The sequence below is a fragment of the Sipha flava genome, unplaced genomic scaffold (assembly GCF_003268045.1).
Source record: "Sipha flava isolate LNK unplaced genomic scaffold, YSA_version1 326_pilon_pilon, whole genome shotgun sequence".
NCBI classification, from domain to species: Eukaryota; Metazoa; Arthropoda; class Insecta; order Hemiptera; family Aphididae; genus Sipha; species Sipha flava.
The window spans coordinates 105,581-127,978 of record NW_020273012.1 but is presented as its reverse complement, the minus strand read 5'-3'; the positions used below and the strand labels follow the sequence as shown (position 1 = coordinate 127,978).

General features: G+C 27.7%; 1 protein-coding gene across 1 annotated transcript in view; it reads left to right on the top strand.

The window, feature by feature from the left end:
- Nucleotides 1–16,798: 16,798 nt before the first annotated feature.
- LOC112686864 (paired mesoderm homeobox protein 2A-like) overlaps nt 16,799–22,398 on the top strand; it is a 38,252-nt gene continuing 32,652 nt past the window's right edge. The window contains exon 1 of the mRNA XM_025559320.1: nt 16,799–17,171. Within this exon, the coding sequence (XP_025415105.1) occupies nt 16,799–17,171 (373 nt within the window). The remainder of the gene's footprint in view (nt 17,172–22,398) is intronic.

Genomic DNA, 22,398 nt, shown 5'->3' with positions numbered 1-22,398 from the left:
TTTTTAATTTTTATGCACTTTTTTTGTAATTTAAAAAGCTTATAGAAAATACGTTTTAATTGATGCTTTATAGTCTACATACAGATAATTGCTGGTATCTGGTATATTGTACAGTATCTAATGATTAAAATTAACTGTTTTATGAATCAGAATTTTAAGTTTAATATTTTTAAAATATTTTCATAATAAATTCAAAAATCAAAACATTGAAAACTTTACAAAGTTTAAACATTTAAAATTAAGAAGTACAAGTAACACGAGAGAAATAACTTGTAACTGCTTAACTTTATTTGTAATTTTTTTTTATTATAATGTTTTTTTACTAGATACGTATTAGGAGCATTTACATTAATTTATATTCAAAGCATTTCGTTGGAATTATTTAAAGTTTTTGTGAGGTTAATTCATATGCTCACAAGAAAAAACTGCAAATTATAATATAAAACTCACAAGCTTAAATGAAACTAAAAAAAAAAAAACTAATATTTTAATTATGAATCGAAATAAATTAACACATGATTATTGATTGCATCATTAATCTACAATAAATTTAATAGGTAATTGTTTAAAAATACGAAAGAGATAAATTTAAATAAAACAACATTGTTTATGTGAAGAACGCACGTTCATTGAATTTTATATTTGCAAACGATCCCTTTATTGACAATACGAATACGATTTTATTGTGGACCATATGTCGTCATAGGCGTACAAATTGTATCAGCGTAGTGGGGGCGAGCGTGAAAAGGGTTAAACATATTATTATTTTTAACCAAATTCTTATTTTGATCAAATAAAATCAATCAAAAATATGTATAAATTCTTTATACAGCTTACACCTATGTTTATATAAATTAATAATAATATAGTACAAAGTTATACAATACAACTAGAAATCTGTTAAGAATCTGGTTATACGTTTTTATTATTACTTTCTTCATTTTTTTTTATTCATATCTAATTATTTATAATCTGCTGATTGAGATGAAAAGTTTTTATTACATTTTTAAAAATGATTTTGCTTCCTAATATATTAAAAATTTGTCCACATTTATACTACAAACTTTGCAATTATTGCGATTTTTACTAATATGTGGTGTCTTTCACACGTGGAATATTAAATATAAATATATTATTTAATATATATTTCTATAATAAAAATTACCCAATTTTGGTACATTATTTCGGTTATTTCGGTGTACTAATAGAATAAGAATTTTTAGAACATATTCACATTCGACATGGAATATATTTTCTATTGATTTGCTCACTTATTTAGATTTATAGTATACGTTTGAATAAGTACTTAGATTTTTTTTTGTACTCTGTAGTTATACGAATTCATAATAAAATTTCTAACAAACGGCGTATGTTTTTTATTTAATTTGCGTTTGATATTAATTAAATTTAGAATAATATGTGTAAATTTGTTTAGAATTATTTTTTTAATCAACCATAAAATTATCCATTTAATGGATAAATTTCGTACCCATGTACGAGTTTATTTGATTTAATGACTCTGTGTAAATAATGTTAATGTTATGTACATGAAAACAGTGTAGTTAATTTTTCAGAAAAATTATAAGAAACATCATGAAATATTGCAAAACAGTGGATAGACTGTTGAAAAATAAAATAAATACACATTTCGTACGTCGAAACTTTAGTTCATTCTCAATTAGTCAACTTTAAAGACAGAACAAAACTTAATAAGTCAAAGTTGTTTAAAAAAATAATGTAATCAAAATATGAAGTCGAAAATGGAGGTTGCTATTAAAAAAAAAAAGTGTATTACTGCGTATAGACGGAGAAAAAATGTTAAAAATTTAAATTTTTCGAAAATAAGTGTAAATTCAAGTCCTATTATAGATAAAAAAAACACGTATTAAAGAAATTTGATGCGTTGGAAATATTTCGTGTTAACTTTATCGTTGAACACACTGTATATTTTTTTATGGTAAAATAGGTGGTGGGTAGTATGAAATTATTTTCGCCTCCTTCCCCCAATTTAATTTTAGTTTGGTGACACTGCATTTCATTATATGAACTTTCTATACCAGACATAATTAAACCTATCATTTTAAATATAAACTATTAACATACCCATTAACTACATTTCAAGTGATTGAATGCATTTAATTGTTTGATCAAAAACAAGATTTAAAGTCAAGGCGGTCCTAATTAAAAAAATATACAAATATTCATTCGTAAAAATATATTTACATTACAGATTGAATTAATAGTTGATATGTTTATTTTGCATTATTAATTATAAAGTTAATAATTTTAATTTAGGAATTTACATAAAAAATACACATTTAGAAAATAAAACATTGTTTCATAACAAGTGATTTGTTAACAAATTATTTCCATATTTTCGAATTTATGAAAAAAGCAGAGAAAATAGTAAAAAATATATTGGATAGGTTTTTTTTAACTAGATACAGTATGTTTAATACGATAATAATAAAATCAAAAATATTAAAATATCGTTAGATCTTAAAATATACTAGACAGTAAAATCAAACATAAATATTCAAAATTATTAATTAGCCAATAGTTGTTACTATAGTTTTTATTTATTGATGGTTTCAATTAAAAAATAATTAAGACAATACATTTAAAGTTAAATAAATTAGAAATCAGATCACAAATCTTTTTCACTTCTGTCTTTCTCATTCATCTTCAGATGCATTATATAATTCTAAAGTTTCAAATTCTACTACCGTTGTTTTCTTTTTTTTTTTTGTAATAATGAAATCTATCCCCTAAATATAAAAAATTTGTACAATATTACCAAAAATAATAATATAAGTATTATACATAATTAATATTTACAAAAATATGTATACAAACCTTGATCAATGAGCAAATCATTAGTATCATCAGGTCCAAACACAATTCTTGGTCTTTTTTTTGTTTTTTATTTTCTCTGGAGAATTATTTAATTTAACAGTTCTTTGTAATTTTATTACTTTTATTTTAAATCCTTTATTTTTATTTCATTGCTCTAGGATAGTGATTCTTATCCTTTTCTCATTCATGTCACCTTTAGCCACTAGAATTAAACACCGCGTCACCCTAACATCAAAATAATAAATAATCTTAACTGTGTATTTTAGAATAATTCTTTAAATAACAAAAACAATAAAAACAGAAAAATAATAAGTACACCTACAATTTATTGAGTTGCTGCAAGGTTCAATAAACATTGATATTATAAAGTTTATACTTAAAATTAAAAAAAAAAAAAGAGAAAATTTTTTAAAGATTTTATACTTATTATTTATTTTATTTGTATATAATAATACTACATATCTAACGACTATAAAATATCTAACGACCCCGGTTAAGTCGATAAAAAAATCAATAATACATCGATTTTGCGTTAATAACAATACTGCACGTATTCATTGGATCTAAATAATATAAAGATGTAAACTTAAAGGTGTGCTATTTACATGACTGTTGTGGTAATAATATGGTTTTATTAAAATTAATTTTTTTCTAATTTTTTTCCTTTTCCTGTGGAGATTTCGTGTCACCCCTACACTGTGTCCATGTCACCCTCGGGTGACATGCCAACCCGGTTGAGAACCACTGCTCTAGGAGTTGAAAATGATTGTGAAATTTTATTTTATTTTTTTGTTAATTCCACAATTTTTGGTTTTATTTCAGGTTCATTATTTTTATTTTGCAATTCTTTATTTTCAGTTTGAATTGCTACTTGAACTGAATTAGTTTTCCTTAAAATAATTTTATTGCTCGTGAGTTCAACCAACTTGTTGGACTCAAATTTCCTTTTTCTTTCTCCTAAAATAAGATATACTGACCTTGATTCTATAAATGGTGAACGATAAGGATATCGCGACTTTAGAGGAGGGTATCTTCTCGGAGAAAGATTTTTTTCGCTAAAAGGTGATAATCTTCTGGGGTGATCTTGATGGTGATCTTCTTCGAAGTTTACTGTAAGGAGATATTAAATTATTTCTATTACTTGTTAATGGTGATTTTAAGGAAGCACGAGAATTTAAAAGAATGCATTGTGCTGGATAGTTTCTTATTTCCTCTAAAGTTGTATTTGATTCTAATTCTTCTACGGGTGGATTAATTAGAGGTGTTAAATTGTTAATGACCTTTGGTGGATTTATAAGATTTGGTTCATCAACTTTCACAGTTAATTTATTTTTTATTTTCGGCTTTGTACTTTTTTCATTCGTATTTTTATTGTTTTGTTTTACACTTTTATTAACTTTTTTTGATGTTTCAACATCTTCATTAATAACTTCAGCCCCCATAATATGTATTAATTTGTTAATTTCTTCCATATCTTCATCGTTTTCCCCTAGGAATAAGGCATCACCATCAGTTGAACACAGATAAGTATTATATTATTCATAAATATTCAATAAAATATATGAATATTGATTAAATACAGAATTACATCTATAAGAGAACATGTACAATTTATACAATATAATAGTTTTTAATTTTAATTCTAATTACAATATTCGTATAATAAAGTAGCATCAAAATGGATAAAGGATTCGATATAATGAAAGAAAAAGTTACAAATATATTAAAGAGTGCCAAACCAAGAAAAACAGCAGGTTAGAAGGCCCCGATGAAGTAGTGGCGAATTTTCTCTGGCAAATTCCTCCAGATATACTTCTTAACGTATTACTTTGTACATTGGATTTTCTCTTCATAGACATAAGAGCAGCCAAACGTATTTTTCAATTTCATCTTCAATAATACTTTAAATAATAAATTTTATTTAAATTATTATAAAATAAAAAGATGAATATTTGAATAGAATCTAAAAACAGGTATAAGTTACAATATGACTAAAAAATAAAAATACTAAAGGTTTTATCACAACCAGCAACCATGTTCATATAATATAGAAAATATTTAGACCATGTATTATTAAATTTTTATGCTATAACAAAGTGAAATAGACTTTCAATAAACAACAAAAAAAAAAAAATATATATATATATATAAATGACAGGATGAAATATGGATCAACTTACAAATGTAAAAGGGAGAAATATTGCCAACAATGTAAAGAAATAACTAATGTTTCTGTATGCCTTATGTTCATATAAAATAAAAAGTTCTAATATAAATTCAGAACCATTTAAGTCAACAAAAACAAGCTTAGGACAAAAATTATTAACACGTTGACTGACATATGACCGCTCGCAGTCATGTTATTGTTTTTCCCATTAGGCCACGCTATAATTGTGATATTATTCTTTAAATGTACAAAGGTATATTTATAAAACAAATAATCGAAGAAGAAAATATTTAAAGGTATTAAAAATCTTTAAGGTAAACAATATATCAATTGATTCGAAATTTTCTTCTTTACGCTATCATCAAAATATGATCATTATTAGTTTAAACGTTACGTAAAATATTTGCATTTAAAAATAAATGTTAAAATGGCGGATGGTCATATAGCATATAAATAAAAATATGGTGCGACCAGCAGCGTCCGTAAAAACACTGTTAAATTTTGGGGCGAGTCCGTTTTCGACCAAAACCGTACCCTTCCCTTTTCGGTCGATTCACTTTTCGACCAAATTTAATATAGGCCCTTTTCGACCAAAACAAAAATTTATGTAATACATTTAAAATAATAAAATATTGATATACAATATTTGACTATGATGGAAACTACTATAATATATTAATGACGATTTAGGGTTTTACCCGCGTAGTGAGGTTTTAGGTTCACATACAGAGAATAATTCCATTTGCAACAGTATCAAGGTTTGTACAAAAACTAGATTAGGTTTAGACTATAATTCCCCTTGGCGCGAAGCCCCCTTCCCGAAAAGTGACACGTAGTGGCACTCGAGTTTGTAAGTGAAGCCAGCAGGCGTAACGAGCGTAAGTCCTAAAATTTAAGTTTCGATTTTTCGAAAAAAAAATGCAAACAATTTTCATCACGATAAGAGATCAAAACTAGATAAAAAATATCGTTCTCTTTTATATTAATATTTCAATAATTATTGACAACAATTGTACATCATTGTTTTAAATTTATTATATAAATTTTTGTTATGGTCGAAAAGGGAAGGGTACGTTTTTGGTCGAAAACGGCCATGCCCAAATTTTGATACAAATTTGGATAAATTATGGTTAACAAAAATCTTGAGTAGATTAGAATTAAATGCTACAGATAATGTAAATTTTGGTGTGGTTTCATGAAATGGAAGTTGCCAATATATCATATTAACAGCATAGAAAAAAAATCTTTGATTGCAAGGATTACAGTCCAAATAAATATTAGATATATAAATATTAGTGCTAATTTATTTTTAAAAATACTGAGTAGATCATATAAAATTATTGAAAAAAACAACTCTCAACATTATGGTAGTCTAGATAAAAAATATCAACAGCTTAAGGTAATGCCTACATCAAAATAAAGAAATGCATCGGTCTCTAAACATAAATTTTCAAAATGCAATTAAATGTAGCAAAAAAAATCTAAATAATGCTGAATTTATGCAATGTTATTATTGCCAGTGTAGATAAAATAATTGTACTATTATAAAGATACCAAGAACAAAATAAGGGATACTATAGGAATATTATTAGGATTCCATCTGTCAAATGGACTGTTATCATGAAAATGAACTACCTACTTGGTTAATATTATACGAGTATGTTATGAATTGAATCTACAACTTCTTTTAAGAAAATTAAAAATTTGAAATACCATGAAACTAAAATGCAATATTGAAATTATTATGCGCAACAGAATATGATAAAGGATGAATGTTATAATTTGCCACAAACAAAGTGGCTAAGTAACATGTCAAAAGCTATGGAAGAAAAACTACAGAACTATAGTACTATAAAAATATTTAATTATAATAAAAGTTATATACTCTAAACATTATAATATATTATAGATATTATAATTTATCTAGCAACAATGAAAAAAATATTATGAATTGAAAAAATTACCTTTTGAATACATTTATTTCATATAGTCAAAAGCTTACAAAAATATTTGTTAATAATAGAAAAATTTCAAATATTCTATATAAATAAACTAATAGGTATTACATATATGTCCCGATTTACAAATACATACACTGTACTTTCAACAAGTTTTACATACAATAAATATTTTAATACTTCAAAAATAGTCTTAAAATTTGTATGACAAAATAATTATATTCCTTATTTAAATATTATCAGTACCTAATATTGTAACCTGTATAATATTATATTATAATTAATACTTACATTCTAATCCATTTTGCTTTAATCGATCCTCTTGAATCAATTGTGGAAAATAAGATTAACGTTCAAATGAGTACAATAAGATTAATGAACAAATAAATATACATAAATGAGAAACTAAATAAATAAAAACATTTTGCTAGGATATTTATCTAGACCTTGAAATACAAAAGTAAAAGAGAATAGGTACCTAAGAGAAAATTAAATGTCCAATTAGTTACTAAGTAATTATATATAATAACTAAAGACCGGATTTAATTGATATTGTAACTTTTTATTGATACCAGGTAAATCAAATCTGATCAAATATGTATACGAACCGGAATGATTAGTCTTCCTATTTAATATAATAATGCAATTTTTTGCAATTTTCAACGATTTTGCAATTTTTGTATACTTCATGTGATAAAGTATACAAACTATTATTTCTAAAGTAATTTTAAAATAAAAATGTAACTACAACGTTAATTTTTAAATGTATTTAACTGTATTTTAGCATTTTTAAAATTATATTTATCTGAGTTATCCACAAAACTCACAAGTTTAGAAGAATCAAATAATCAGTTATTTTATAGTTTAAACATATTTAGTGAAATTGAAAATATTTCGATAAATATTCCCGGTCCAACAGGAAATAGTTAGTCTTAGAAAAAAATTAAGGATATGAAACCATTAAAACTTACTTTGAGGTTATAACAAGAAATCAAAATGTTAATTTGGATATAACACCAATTTTTTTAAATTATTTTAAATATGTATCGATAACAAATATAGAACGTACTTTTTCATTATATACACATATTTTAAGTAATAGATCTAAAATCTAATTTATATATATCGATTACGTATAAATATTATTATTACTTATTTACTTACTTACTTCTTATTTTTACTTACTGATAATAAACGACTTACAAACATGCATTATTTTTACGAAGTATTGCCATCATGGAATTTCAAAAATTTGAGTTTAAAGTATCAATTCCTTTTAAAACGTTAAGAAAATTACAAATTATTACAGATTCATTTTTCTTAAAAACACATTTTTTTCTAGCATATTTTAATCGTATTTTAAATAATTAATTTTTTTAAGGTACATAAGGAAGGATAACTACGTTTGAAATTAACCATCCATTCATTTCTGTAGGGGGGTTTGTACCTCCAAAACCCCTCCCTGCGTCCGCCACTGTAGATAATAATAATAATTTTAGATAATGAATTTAAATAATTTTAAATAATATAAGTGTTTAATATAGGTAGTTACTATTATGAAATAATTTATTAGCCAATTCTAAAAAAAATATTGTTCAAAATAAACTATAAAGTAGGTATTTAAACGTTTAATATATACCATACACGAAAGGAAGGTTATCGCAATTCACAACAAAATATCTACAACTGACTAGCTACAACTTGAAATTACTTACATTAAATAGCTAATCAATGTACTCCAAATAACACGCCAGCATTTTTGCACCAATTTAATCGAACATAAGATAAATGGACAATTAGTTGAATAGGTATCTATTTTCATATTAAGTAATAAATTCAATATTTATAAATAAACCTTCAATAAAATAATTCGGAAAATATAAATTATTGTCATTACAGCTTAGCCAACTTTGAATTGTTCATAACTATAAGATTTAAAAAAAAAAAAATTATGTGGAGTTAAAAGTAAAAAAAAGTACAAACGTTTTTCCGAATAATGTTATTTGCAATTTCTTTACGTTACAAATTCGTTTATTGTTTATTTTTAATCATTAATTATGATTAATGATTTATTAATTTTAATGTTATTCGATATTTTTTGTTTATTGATTTCGTTTATTTGTTTTCATTTTTTTTCCGTTATAACGTTGTGTATAACGTTTTGAAGCCCTGATTATGGCATATTTTTCTTTAATAAGATACCTAAGCATTATATTTTGTGATAATAATGTAGTAACATCAAATTGGAATAATTTAGAATTTTTCCTGTGAAGCTACATTAGTTTCTCATCATATAAACGTGACAACGTTGGAGATGGTTTGCTGTGTATTTGCGACTATGTAAATTTCGGTGATTAATTTGGTGTGTTAAGCGTGAGTCTCTCTCAACACCCCTACCAGCATAATTATTATAATTTTTCCGACGATAAAACAAAATATTTGAAAGTAAAAAAACGGTGGTCGTTTGATTTTTGTTGTAATGAAATGAAATCTTAAAAATTCTTACGAAAAACATTGTAAAAAGTCATAAAATTAGTTCGACATATTTAATTTTAAAACATAACTTCTCGAAATACCACGATAGTTTGTTAATGGTCTATGGCCTGATTTTAGATGCCCTAAAAACTACTTGTTCTAAAACTACCAAAAAGTGCTTTTGACCGCAATAATGTTCTTGAAAAAATGACCCAATATGTTTTATTTCATTAATTTGTTTTTTGTTTTTGTTTTTTATTATAAAAAATTTAAAAATTTAAATTGATGAGTTGCCGTTAGTTTTGAGTGTTGACAAGTGAAAAACATCACTTTTGAGACAGTATTATTCATGTTAAATATAACATAATAAATATTTAAATGTATGCTGTATTTAATTAAACTATTTTACCTGTTAAATGATGAACATTGATACATTTTTTTTATATGTTCAAACGCCAAAGATCTTCTATTACCTAAAAAAAATAATTTTGCATGTTGTAAAACTCTTTTCACTCCATAGATATATTTAAGGCACGTTTAAAATAACAAATATCGTTTCATGTTAATTCTTTTAAAATATTAGTCCTAGGTGTTTTCTTGTCCTTTAAAATATTAGTATATTAATTCCATTGCAGTGTAACCACATTTTTTTTGTATAATACTATGACATTTCGTAATTGGTTTTGAATTATTTCGTTAATTCCCGAGTAATAACTTTTCATAGATACTCATATGTTAAACGATACCGATATGACGTAGTGTATGCACCTAACCTTGTGTACGTCCTATATATTACATCCTATAAATACGTCATAATATTACATCGTAATATTATTGTTATTGTTTTCAAAATTTGGATCATATTGTATTTTTTAAGACGGTAAAAATTCAAAACTATTTTTTAATAAGTATTATATTTTGTGATAATAGTATAGCGAAAATCCATTCGTGACGAGAATCAGTTTCTATTCGAATAAGTATAATGATTGCGATAAGGTAAAACAAACACGATAAACGATACGTGATACGGTGTTACAGTACTTGATGTAATGAAATACGATTTTAGTTTTGTTGACGTTCAAATGCCAGTACTTTTTAACGGTCGCGTCCTAGATCGATTTGATCGTTTCAACACATATTCATCGTCAACAATGCGCATACAATTCGTTAAAACGTGACACTAACGAAATTTCGCAATTCGTTTTCTCGTACGGATCGGGTTTTTCGAGTACATAGCGATTTCCGTGACTCAAATGAATTATTTAGATTCGAACACGATTGACAGCCAAAATTGTCCTCGGGACATTTCACCCAGCTCCTGATGCCAATGTTTGTGTACACGCACACGCGCGCACAGCGCACACATACGTACACAAATATTATATAGAAATTGCGGCTGTGGCGGCGGTATATTGTTAGCGGTGACAGTGGTGGTTAACAAACACGAACACACGTAAACACGTACCGCACCCATATACGCACACACCGAATTGCGTTGAATTGCAGGAAAAACAAGGCGACGAATACTCGTCGTAGCTAGGCGAAATTCATTTTCTGCCCGCGGCTGCTACACAAACATACGAACACATACACCGGCACACGTACACGCACTCCTGAACACGATCGTTGGGGGAGACATATACACACACACACACACACACACACACACATACACATATATATACTGACGCACGTTGGTGCACACATCTGTCACGTACAGAACAATATTATGTATACAAGAAAGTATAATATTATGTACCGCGTTATCTCGGTCGTTTTTTCAGGAAAAATTTACCAACGCCATTGGTATGCGCTATATAGTACACATACGAGCAATGTTGGGATTAGATAAATGTAAAGATAATATGATAACGGTTTATCTAGATAAAAATAAAATATAAATTGGTTTTATACTTAGAAGTGTAACTTCTCGAGAGTACGCTTTAGATATACTAGTCTACTATTCAGTACTTCAGTACCGAATAGTACTTCAATAGGTATTATTTAATCACAGGTTCAAAGTGGGGTTGTGAACTTTTAAAACAGTTTTAATACGTATTTAAATTTATATTATTAGACATACAATAATTGTATGTCTAATAATTATAATAACAATTATTGTTATTTGGTAAGATACTTGTTTTATTATCTATATATGTAGATATATATTAAACATATGGTACAACAAATAAAAGAACGTTTATTTGATGTTAAAAATTATAATATAAGATTCAATTAAACGTCTAACTGAGTAGCTTACCAATTATTGTTACTAATAAATAATTATAATCTCTTTTCCATCAATTCACCAACTTACTGCTCATTAGCGTAACAACATTTACTCTATATTTGAGCATTGGACCCCGATCTTCTTACGAAAAATATAATATTATTTTTTAATTTTTGTTACCAGGATTATTTAAGGATTTCATTTTTAAATATTGGTTATTAATAAAATAAGTTGACAATACAAATTTGTATTTTCGTTTCCGTATATTTGATAATATACAACCATTAATTTAGATAAGATAAAATATAACTAATTATCTAGATAGTTATTTGATTTCTTCTCTGATATGCTTCAGCGTTAATTTTTTCTAAATTCCGAAAGCGCAGCTACCTATTTCTAAATGCATCTCTAAATTGCAATAAGTATTTATATGATTTATCACTCTTTCATCGAGACTCGCAGTTGCGTATATTGTATTCTAGTGTATTGTACGACTGTACACTGATATGCCAATACAATGTTTGTACATTTTCAAAAAAAAAACTTATAAAATTATGAACTATACATAATATATGTCCTACAAGATTTCTTTTTGTGGTTCTTTTTGTGTTGAATTCATTTATACAACTGATCAGTTTTTTAAGACAAAAGTGTAGTTTTCTAATAAATGATTCATTTAATTCGAGAAATAAAATTTATCCTTTCAATTTTTTGTATTCTATCAGAAATAAAATATACAATACCAAAGTATCCAGAGAATTGTTCCCTAATATAAATGTTTTTTAAAAATATTATCAGTATTACCAGTATCAACTACATCGGTCGAAAGAAGTTGTTCTACTCTAAGTTTATTCACTCTAAAATGAATAAAACTTTATTAGTGGAACTCTACGAATGAGACAAGACTAAATGGTTTAGCGCTAATGAATATACACAGAGACATACATATTGATCCTGAAGTAATAATTAATGTTTGCTTCAAAAAAAGAACGACGCTTGACTTTTAACTATAAACAAATGTTTAATTATTAAGTTTTTTTATCATTATAAAATATAAGTAAATTGGAAATAAATAAAAATAATATTCAGTGTTGAAATGTTTTTGATTTAAAAAAAAAAAAAAAAAAACAAAAGTTTAAATTGAGGACAAGAATTAAAAAAAATAATATTATAATATCACTGGTGGTATAACGAGGAAATACTATAATAAAATATGATACTATAAATATTATTTATAATGTAAATAATATTTTTATATTCATTGTTCTTAAATATGATTACATAAACCAACTTATTTTATTTTAAAAAGCTGGTAGTACCTTAGTCATAAAATATTGTAATCCTCCAAAAAAAAAAACTTGGCTACCGACACTGATCGTACAGTATAAACTGTAATAAGTTTTTAATCTTCATACATTTTAACAGTAAGCCCATGATAAAATATGCATATTTAAGTAATAATATTTGTTTGGATTGAAAAATAAATATTGCAAATTACGGCTTATTAAATTTTAAGTATTATAAAGAAAATATCTTTAAATTTGTAATTCCAAATGGAACTTGTGTGGAAATTTTATGAACATTATATAAAAATAATCAATTTATTTTTCTGCAACTGAAATGTATTAACAAGAAATAATTGTACATGGAGTACCTATATACCTATTTCAAAATAATAAAATAAAAATATACCCATAACATATTTTACATAAAATAGTACACAAATAGTTATTAATTTTTTTTTTTTTTTAAAGCATGAGTAGGCAGTAAAAATAAACGGTACCTATTTTAGAATAATATACAAAGTAATAATGAACATAAAAATAATTTATGTTATAATTGTATAATTGTATTATTACTGTATTAAGAATTAATATTATTTCCTGTAGTTGCATTCAAATATATATGTTGTACATTTCTATATTTACTACAAATTCATTTTTATTTTTTTCATTCATAGCTAGTAATTAAACGACACAATTATGTTAGTTATGTTTCTTCCTCAGATTAAATGTTAACACGAGAAACTTGCACATGCATTAATTTAATTTATAATCTTGATTTTGAAGTTTCAACACTTCTAGGTATGCCAATTTAAAATCAATTAAACTTTAAAACAAGACGATAAATGTAATAATATTAAAAACATATAGATTATAAGTACGTGGAGATATATGAGTTGATTATCGGAGGAGCTTTGTAGAAAACATTTAAGTTTCATTGTTGTAATTGTACTTTTACTCATAACTCGAGAAAGGGAAGCGCGGTAATCAAATCAAACGTCTATAAAATCTATGAAACTACTTGGACGTTTTAAAGAAGTTACTTTATTATTACTTATAGAAATACTATGATGGTTTCTGATATATTAATCAATTAAATGCACCATTGAATATTATATTCATTCTCAATTTAGCAAAAAATTATACAGTACAATAACACTTTATAATTTGTTGTTATATAATGTTTTCTTTATTAAACATTAAAAATTATAAGGAATATAATATATTATCTTAATATTCTTTTTCTTAAAAAGTAGAAATTAAATTTATTTTTTGTGCATAACATTGTTGCAGATGTTACAGTAAAATATTTGTATAATACACACATACTCGTACTGTTTATATACATATAAATATATAAGTATTACTACACGTATATATACTTAATACACACGAATTTTTTTTTTTTAATTTTTAATTACACATATGACTAAGATATAACTAAAGGTATAACTTAATCTATATCACTAGTAGGTAACACTGATAAATATGTCTATAGATATATATATGTGATCGTGTTACGATAGTGGCATAAATGAAAAGTACTTGAGTGAGGTATCCGGCGTGACGTTTCGGACAACATTTTATGAACCCTAACAATAGCCGATATGACATATCCACATATACAACATTATTTTTTAGTTTTTTTGGTATTAAAAATATATAAATACATGATTACAAGAAATTAGTGACAAAACAGAAAACCACAGCTAATGTATGTAAAATGATTAAGTAATTAAAATATTTTTTAAATATTTTATTTATTGATTTTCTTTTTTTATGTTTTATATAAAATATAACAAAGTTTAAAACATATTATTGTGTACTTATTGTATAGATCATTGCTACGACACCGCTACACATTAAACATAAATCTTAAGTACGAATGCACCTAAAAAACCTAAATTATAATTGGTGGAGGTATTATTATTGTATACTCACTTAGGGTGAAACATATTCTTATTGGTATAAAATAGGTACACGCATGATATTTTACTTACACAGATCTACAGTTATGTAGTTATTAGTTTCATATGTCAGGGAACACGTGTTATTTTATAACACTTTGTGTCATCAAATATCATTCAATAATTGTTAATTGTCATGGTTTTTATGTAGTCATCTATTACGTCGGACGAGTTTTAATCAAATGGTTATTTAATCAAGCATATTTTATCCTTACATTTAATGTTACCAAATGCGAACCAAATTTTATATGCTTATCGATAGCGAACCAACATTGATCCACTGCAGTTAACATGAATAAATGCAAACGACCTAATCGTGCACGGAAGTGAAAATCCATCTCGGAGTTCTACGGGAGATATGCATTTCGAGGGCTCGTCGGACGGAGAAAAACCAATGTCGAATAGTCATAACTGGGTATTGAATGAGGGATGTGCAGTGTTATTTTTTACGAAAAGTTCACCAAGGATTTGGCACATCGTCGTCAGTATAAGTGAAGGAGGGAGCATAGTTCGTACATACATACATATATATATAAGAAAAGATTCGTCTGGTAATACGCAACTATAATAATAATAACAATAATAGCAAAAGTAATAATATTATATAAAGCGTTTACGCGCTCGCGTCGGTTTACCGCGGTGATGTCAACCGGCGCTCGCGCTCGCGAAAAATACCGAACACCCCTCTGAATGGCACTATAAGGGGATGGCGGCGAGGTGGACTGCGGTGCGATGGACGTGGCTGCGCGGAGAGCGCGCGCGCGCGAGGCCAATGGCGCGATGTGAACGCGCGTCCACCGGGCGGCGAGGGAAAGGGTGTCGGCCGGGCACGCCCCGCCCACCCCCGGGGGCCGCGAAGCGGCCGCAGCCGCCACGGCCGTTAGCGCCCCTTTAACGGCGGTGGTGGTGGTGCGCCGCCAGAAGGGGGTGGGTTATTCGCACTTTTCTACGCGGCGGCCAGTTATTGAATTACGCTGGGCCATCATTTGATTTGGAACCGACGACACCGTCGTATATACCGCCGCGCGCGCGCCACCGTAATCATCATCGTCGTCGTCGTCGTCGTCGCCGTCCTCTCCTATCCACCGCCGCCACCGCCGCCACCGACGCCGCCGTCGTCGTGCACACGTTATATGTGACTCTTCAAAGTATATAATAACTATAACAATAATAATAATAATAGTAATAATAATAATAATTATAATAATATTGAACAGTGTATTGTCGTTCGCGTATTATACATCGTGGCGGTTTCCTTATTATCGCGTGTTTTGTATTTTTCACCCTCGTTTCCGTCCCGCTCCTGAGCGTCTTCTCCGCGAATCCATCACTCGCGGCCGCTCGGCGCGCGCGGGACATTCTTTAGTGGACCACATCGCACCACCGTATTGTCGACCTGCCGCGTCTGGTCAGTGCGCGAGACACGTGCCATACTCTCTATCGTCTGTATAATATTGTACACACACACACACACACACACGTGCGTATACGTAACCCACATACACAAAAATACACACGAACACACGTACACGTTCGCACGTATACGTAAGTCGACAGTTACAAGGAAGTGTACATGTATCGGCTAAACATAGTATAGGTCCGATTAAATCTTTTCGGTAGCTCGCGAAGTCTCGGCGGTTAGGCGATAATACATTCGATAATTTTACACGACCGCCGGACAGGGATTTCGTCGGAGGATCGGATTAGCGAAATCCAGTTGATCGTGACACAACGCGACCGGGACGCGTGTTAGTGCGCGCGCACGTGTTTACACGTTCAGGTCGACACCGGGATCACGCCGCACGTGGCCACCGTCCGATGAGATAGCGGCGCGAGATAACACACACCGCGTGCAGCCCAACATGGACTACTCGTACTTGAACCAAGCCAACTTCGACGGTTTGACCGGCACTACGGCCGCGTCCAACATGGACCACGCGGCCATGGGATACGGTGACCTGACCGCTTGCGGCCAGATGACGCATGCCGCGTACCGGTTCGGTCCCACCGCGTCCATGGCCGCCCGATCCTACAACACGGCCATGGGCCATCACCTGTCGGCCGCGGCAGCCGCCGCGGCCGCCGCGTCCGGAAACGGCCACAATGGTACGACCTCCACGTCCGCTTCGGCTGCCGCAGCTGCAGCCGCAGCCGCCCGCGGACACCACCACGGCCATCATCAGGACCATCACCCGGGCCGACCGACCATGTTTTCGACCACGATGAACCTACCAGGTAAGTTGATTTCACATTTTTGAACGACCGGCACCGTTTCGCCATCATAATACCGAGTCCGGTCTTTTTTTTTTGTTCCTGTTATTAAAAACTGTTCGTCCGTTCGTGTTGACCGTCAGGTCAATTTGAGATTATGTTTTGTATTATTCGCATGTGTAGACCCGACACTATAATGTACATATGTGTCGTATTATGTCTTAATATTAGAGCCGAAAATGTCCTTTTTCGAGACGGTTCAATATATATTATATGTTGCGAAAGAATTAAGCAATCACAAAAGAATACTGTTATATAAATTTCTGTACGATATTTTGACTGAAAACATTTTTAAAATCCCTTTTAAAAGTTGAATATTATGTGTATGAACTTTGAATAAAATAGGTAAAAATGAGAACTTATAATGTATTGTACTATTGTAAAATTAATTATAAAACATTTATGATTCTTACACATTCACAATAATTTTATTATAAGATTTTCATATCTAAAAAATATCAACAATTACACTTTCAAGTATCAGTGAAAATTAACTCTTCATTATATGAAATTTTTTCTTATGTTTTTAAATCGATATTTCTTTTTTATCCATACATGAAAGTGCCACCGATTTCTTGTCACAGGTCGAAATTATACAAATAGTCTGCATTTTATTTACTGTACTAAATAGTTCAATAAATAAACATAATTATAGATTTGATGTAAAAATAAATTCCAAATAAATCGAAAACATATAAATTATATATAAAACACTAGCTTAATTACCCGGCTTCGAACGGACCATTCTTGGCCGTGACATAAGTTTTATTACTTTACACTATTTAAAGCCAAGTTCGATATAACTATTGGTGGTTATAAAACAAATAAAATGAAAGTTCAAATGAATCAATATAGTAATTTTGGTGATATCTTTGAATTACCGTATTTGCTGGTTCCAATATTTTTTTAAAATCCCTTTTTATTGCACGTTTTGTATATTGGAGAGACCACCATGTCAAATTTCAAGTTCATATAGTTTTGAGATGTAGGGATGATCAATAAACGAGTTATACCTGACGTTGTCCGTTGAGAAAATTTTGAGTTGAATTGTTCAATTCTTTTTGGGTGTTACCGTTGAACCTATATCTTCTTATTTTGGATTATTATTTTTTTATTTATTCATTTTATTGAGAAAAGTCTGACAGTTCGAGGTTCCAAATAAATGTTATTTATTAAAGTGGATTATACAATATTTTTTTGTTTTTCCTTTTGTGGTGTGTACACAATTTGACACGTGAGTAAGCCACACACAGTTATCCATGTGAGAAGCATGAATTTTCAAAATTCAGTCCATACACTTGTTTTAATTGTCCTTGTAATTTGTTAATGATCATTGAAAAAGTGAGTCGCACTGGAAACTGCAAAAGTTTGAATTCCAATGGCTTATCTGTTGGAGTCATTGGGATGCGTGGTAATAGTACATGTTCACCTTTAAATTTTCCGTTTAAAATTATGACTTCGATTATGTTGTTATACAGTTTAATAATTTACATAATTAAATTATTAAAATCAACATATTAAACAAATCAAATATTTCCTTGGTAACAAAAAATTGAAAAATGTATGCATCCAGTCCAAAACAGTGTCGACCCTTAAATATGCGATTTTCGAAAAATCCTTTTTTATTGCACGGTGAAAATATGAGAAGAACCTATATTCCAAATTTCAAGTCCGTACGTTGCGTAGTTTTTGAGATACAGCGATCAGTCAGTCAGTGGTATTTGGATTTTATATGTATAGATTAATACTATTGATGTTTTCATTTCTGTACTCAAAAAAGTAATACAAAAATGAACTGTTGTTAAATTTCTTTTTTATCGAAGACAATGTTTTCATAACATTTTTCATTCTTAAATTGACTCATTTCATTTTTGTTACTTATAAATATACATATTTTTAATCGTAAAAATATGTCTAAAATTATATTATATCATGTATACAAATACCCATTCAAATTTGAAATTTAAATGTATTTTTTTTTTAAAAATTAGTTAAATTAGTAAAATTATAAATGTTATGTTTTATTTCAAAATGTATTTATTTTTTTATATATTATCAATGTTTTTTTTTTTTATAATTTAATTTAATTTATAATTTCGACACGATCATATTTAACAAATATTATAAGTATAACTTATACAAACATCCTGATTTATAAGCGTATTTTATAAGTTAACTATATAGTTATAGTGATTGATATACTACTCGTATTATACAATACAATGTATATATAACTTATACTTAATTTAAAACCAAGAAAATATTTTATTAAAGACAACCACTAATGATTTAGGTTAATAAATGTTATGATACGAGTATATACTTTATACATGATCATACTCATGATTACATTTTGTTATGGATAGAAAGCCATAATTTTTTTGAGTTAATAAATAATCAATAATTAAATTATTAACTTATTCAAGTTTAATAGTAAGTAGTTAAGTAAATAAATAATTGTATTTTTGTAAATAACAACTAAAAAATTATAAGCAATATAATATAAGTATTGTAAAACGAAATAGTAAAAATCATATCAGCAAAGTTTAATTTAAATAACTTTTATTTACAACCCTTCGAAAAGCATGTAGTTTACTTTAGGTTATTTGCTTATCACTGTATATGCGTTTCGGCTTCAAAAAATATTTTTATTTTGAAATATAACACAATCGTATTATTTCTGAAAATGAATTCAAGTGGATATTTAATATTTTATTATATTTTTATTTTTATTTTTCGCTGGTTGTGTATACGAAATCTTGGTTAAAATTGTTTTATTTAAATGTCTTTTAAATTTCATGTCTGTATGTCTGTATTTTTTCTTAATGTTTGTTAGAATTGGTACATAATATTTCATATTACTTTATTCGCTTGACTTCCTTTTATATATACTACATGAGATTTTACTTTTATTTTTTTATTGCTGTGTACAATATACTGTACGGACATATTTTTAGTTTTGATTTATGCGATCTTATGCGATCTTATTACAAATAAAAGCATTTAAAAATTTATAAAATAAATTAAATAAATAATCATGTCGGAAAAAATAATTGTATTGAAAAATGATTCATTACAAGTGTATTATATTTATACTCATAAGTAGAGTGCAGATTTTTATGCAATCGCATATTTTTTCCTTTCGTTATTTTTGGATTTTTGTCAGTTATCTCCACGAATCATCATAATTTGAAGCTAATGGTGAAAATTTTTTTTTGCATGTTTCGGCATATTTAGAAGTTATTGCATATTTTTACATATTTTGGCAAAATTCAAAATGTATTGCATATTGAAGTGAAAATTTAAAAAAAAATGTATAAAATAATATTTTGTCAAGTAGAAAAATTAAAAATAAATTTCATAGTCACTAAATAATAATTTATATATATATATATATATATATATGTTTAGTTATAAAATAAATAATCGATTACGACGTAAACTTAATCGCTCTTGCTGTGTCAGTCGATTATCGATATACCACTTGCTTCAAATATGCACCAATAACTTCGGTTGATATCGTGGGTTCGTTTTCAGTCTTTAAAAATATGTAAATCGATAAACGATACTACTTGACAGAAGATAAACTTGAAATGCATATGATTATTTATTTTAATAATAAATAAAATTTTAAAAATAAATTAAGTTCAGAAAATTCCCTAAATTTTTTTGTATTAAGTATTTAATTAATTAATTTTTATAAGTTTAATTATAAATTTTAAATAAATAAAAAATTCTTGCATATTTTTTGCATATTTTCATAATTTTGACTACATATTTTTTACATATTTTCATGATTTTGACTGCATATTTTTTGCATATTTTCATGGTTTTTACTGCATATTATATGGCATATTTCGATACTTTTAAGTGCATAAAAATCCGCGCTCTACTCATAAGTTTTTGAAATTATAGATTTGTATAAAATCAAAATTAACACTCAATAGAAAAATAACTATATTTAATAACATTATTTTTTTATCAACAATTTGAAATCATAGTATTGTCTAACTAATTTCGATGAAAAAAACAAAAGTATACTTTTTAGAAAGGTAGATAGTAAAATGTTTAAGTTAATCATTTTTCAACCTAAAAAGTTAATAGTTATTTTATTTATTTCGTATGGGTTAAGTTTCTCTAGGGAAATAGTTCTGACAGAATACATAAGTTATGATGTATTTCAGTTGAGGGAAGTTTTGACAAGGGGTCGGACATCGTGATAGACAAGTGTGAAGACAAACGACCGGTCCGAAAAGGGGGAACTATGAGAAATTGGCTTGTTAAGTACGTATGACAGCCTATACAAATAGATTTTTTTCCCTGGAAATATCTCTTTCAGTTTTAGAACCATGAAATTATTTGTATGAAACAGACGACTTAATATTTTTAATAAACAACTTAAATTTTATGATTCTTCTAAGAGATCTTGAGTGGAAAATTTCCTCAAATCATACAACATAGTTTTCTACAATTTTTTAGCTTTTATTTTAAAAATAATGATATCATTTTTTATCATGAAAAAAATTCGTATTGAATAATACACTTAGTCTTAAAAAACAATTCTAGTAAAATCTATAGATTAATAAAATCAAGCGTATTCAATGTATAAGAAAGATATTTAATCAATAATATCAGTAATTATTAATATGGTGTTTTAAATAAAATAATAAATAGATTTCTATGAACGTGTCAATACTCGATTCAATTATATTTATTGTTTTAATTATTTAATAAATAATGTGACATTAATATTGTAAAATGTAAAATAAATTCTTGGACTTTTAGGTAATAACTTCCCATTTGCTGTATTAAAAGCACCATAATGAATAATAATAACACCTAAGATAATTACACCAATGATCATAACTACTCTGCCGTTATAAATAATTTAACGTTCAGGCGGTCAAGTTAGGAATACGGCATTATTACAGAAACAAGACTAACCCAATTAAACACTACTCTGTCGCCTTTGCTAACACTAATAATTTTTTTTATTCAAACTTTTACGAGCTGAAAAGAGACAATTTTTTTTATCAGTTTTTCTTACACCAATTCTGTCAATACAATAGTTGTATAATGTCATTTGGAAAAAAATATTTTATTAAATATTCACTATAATTAAAAGAAAAAAAATTAACAGTGGAAAAATTATTTTGTCATTTATTGCATTACTGTAACACAATACGGAAAT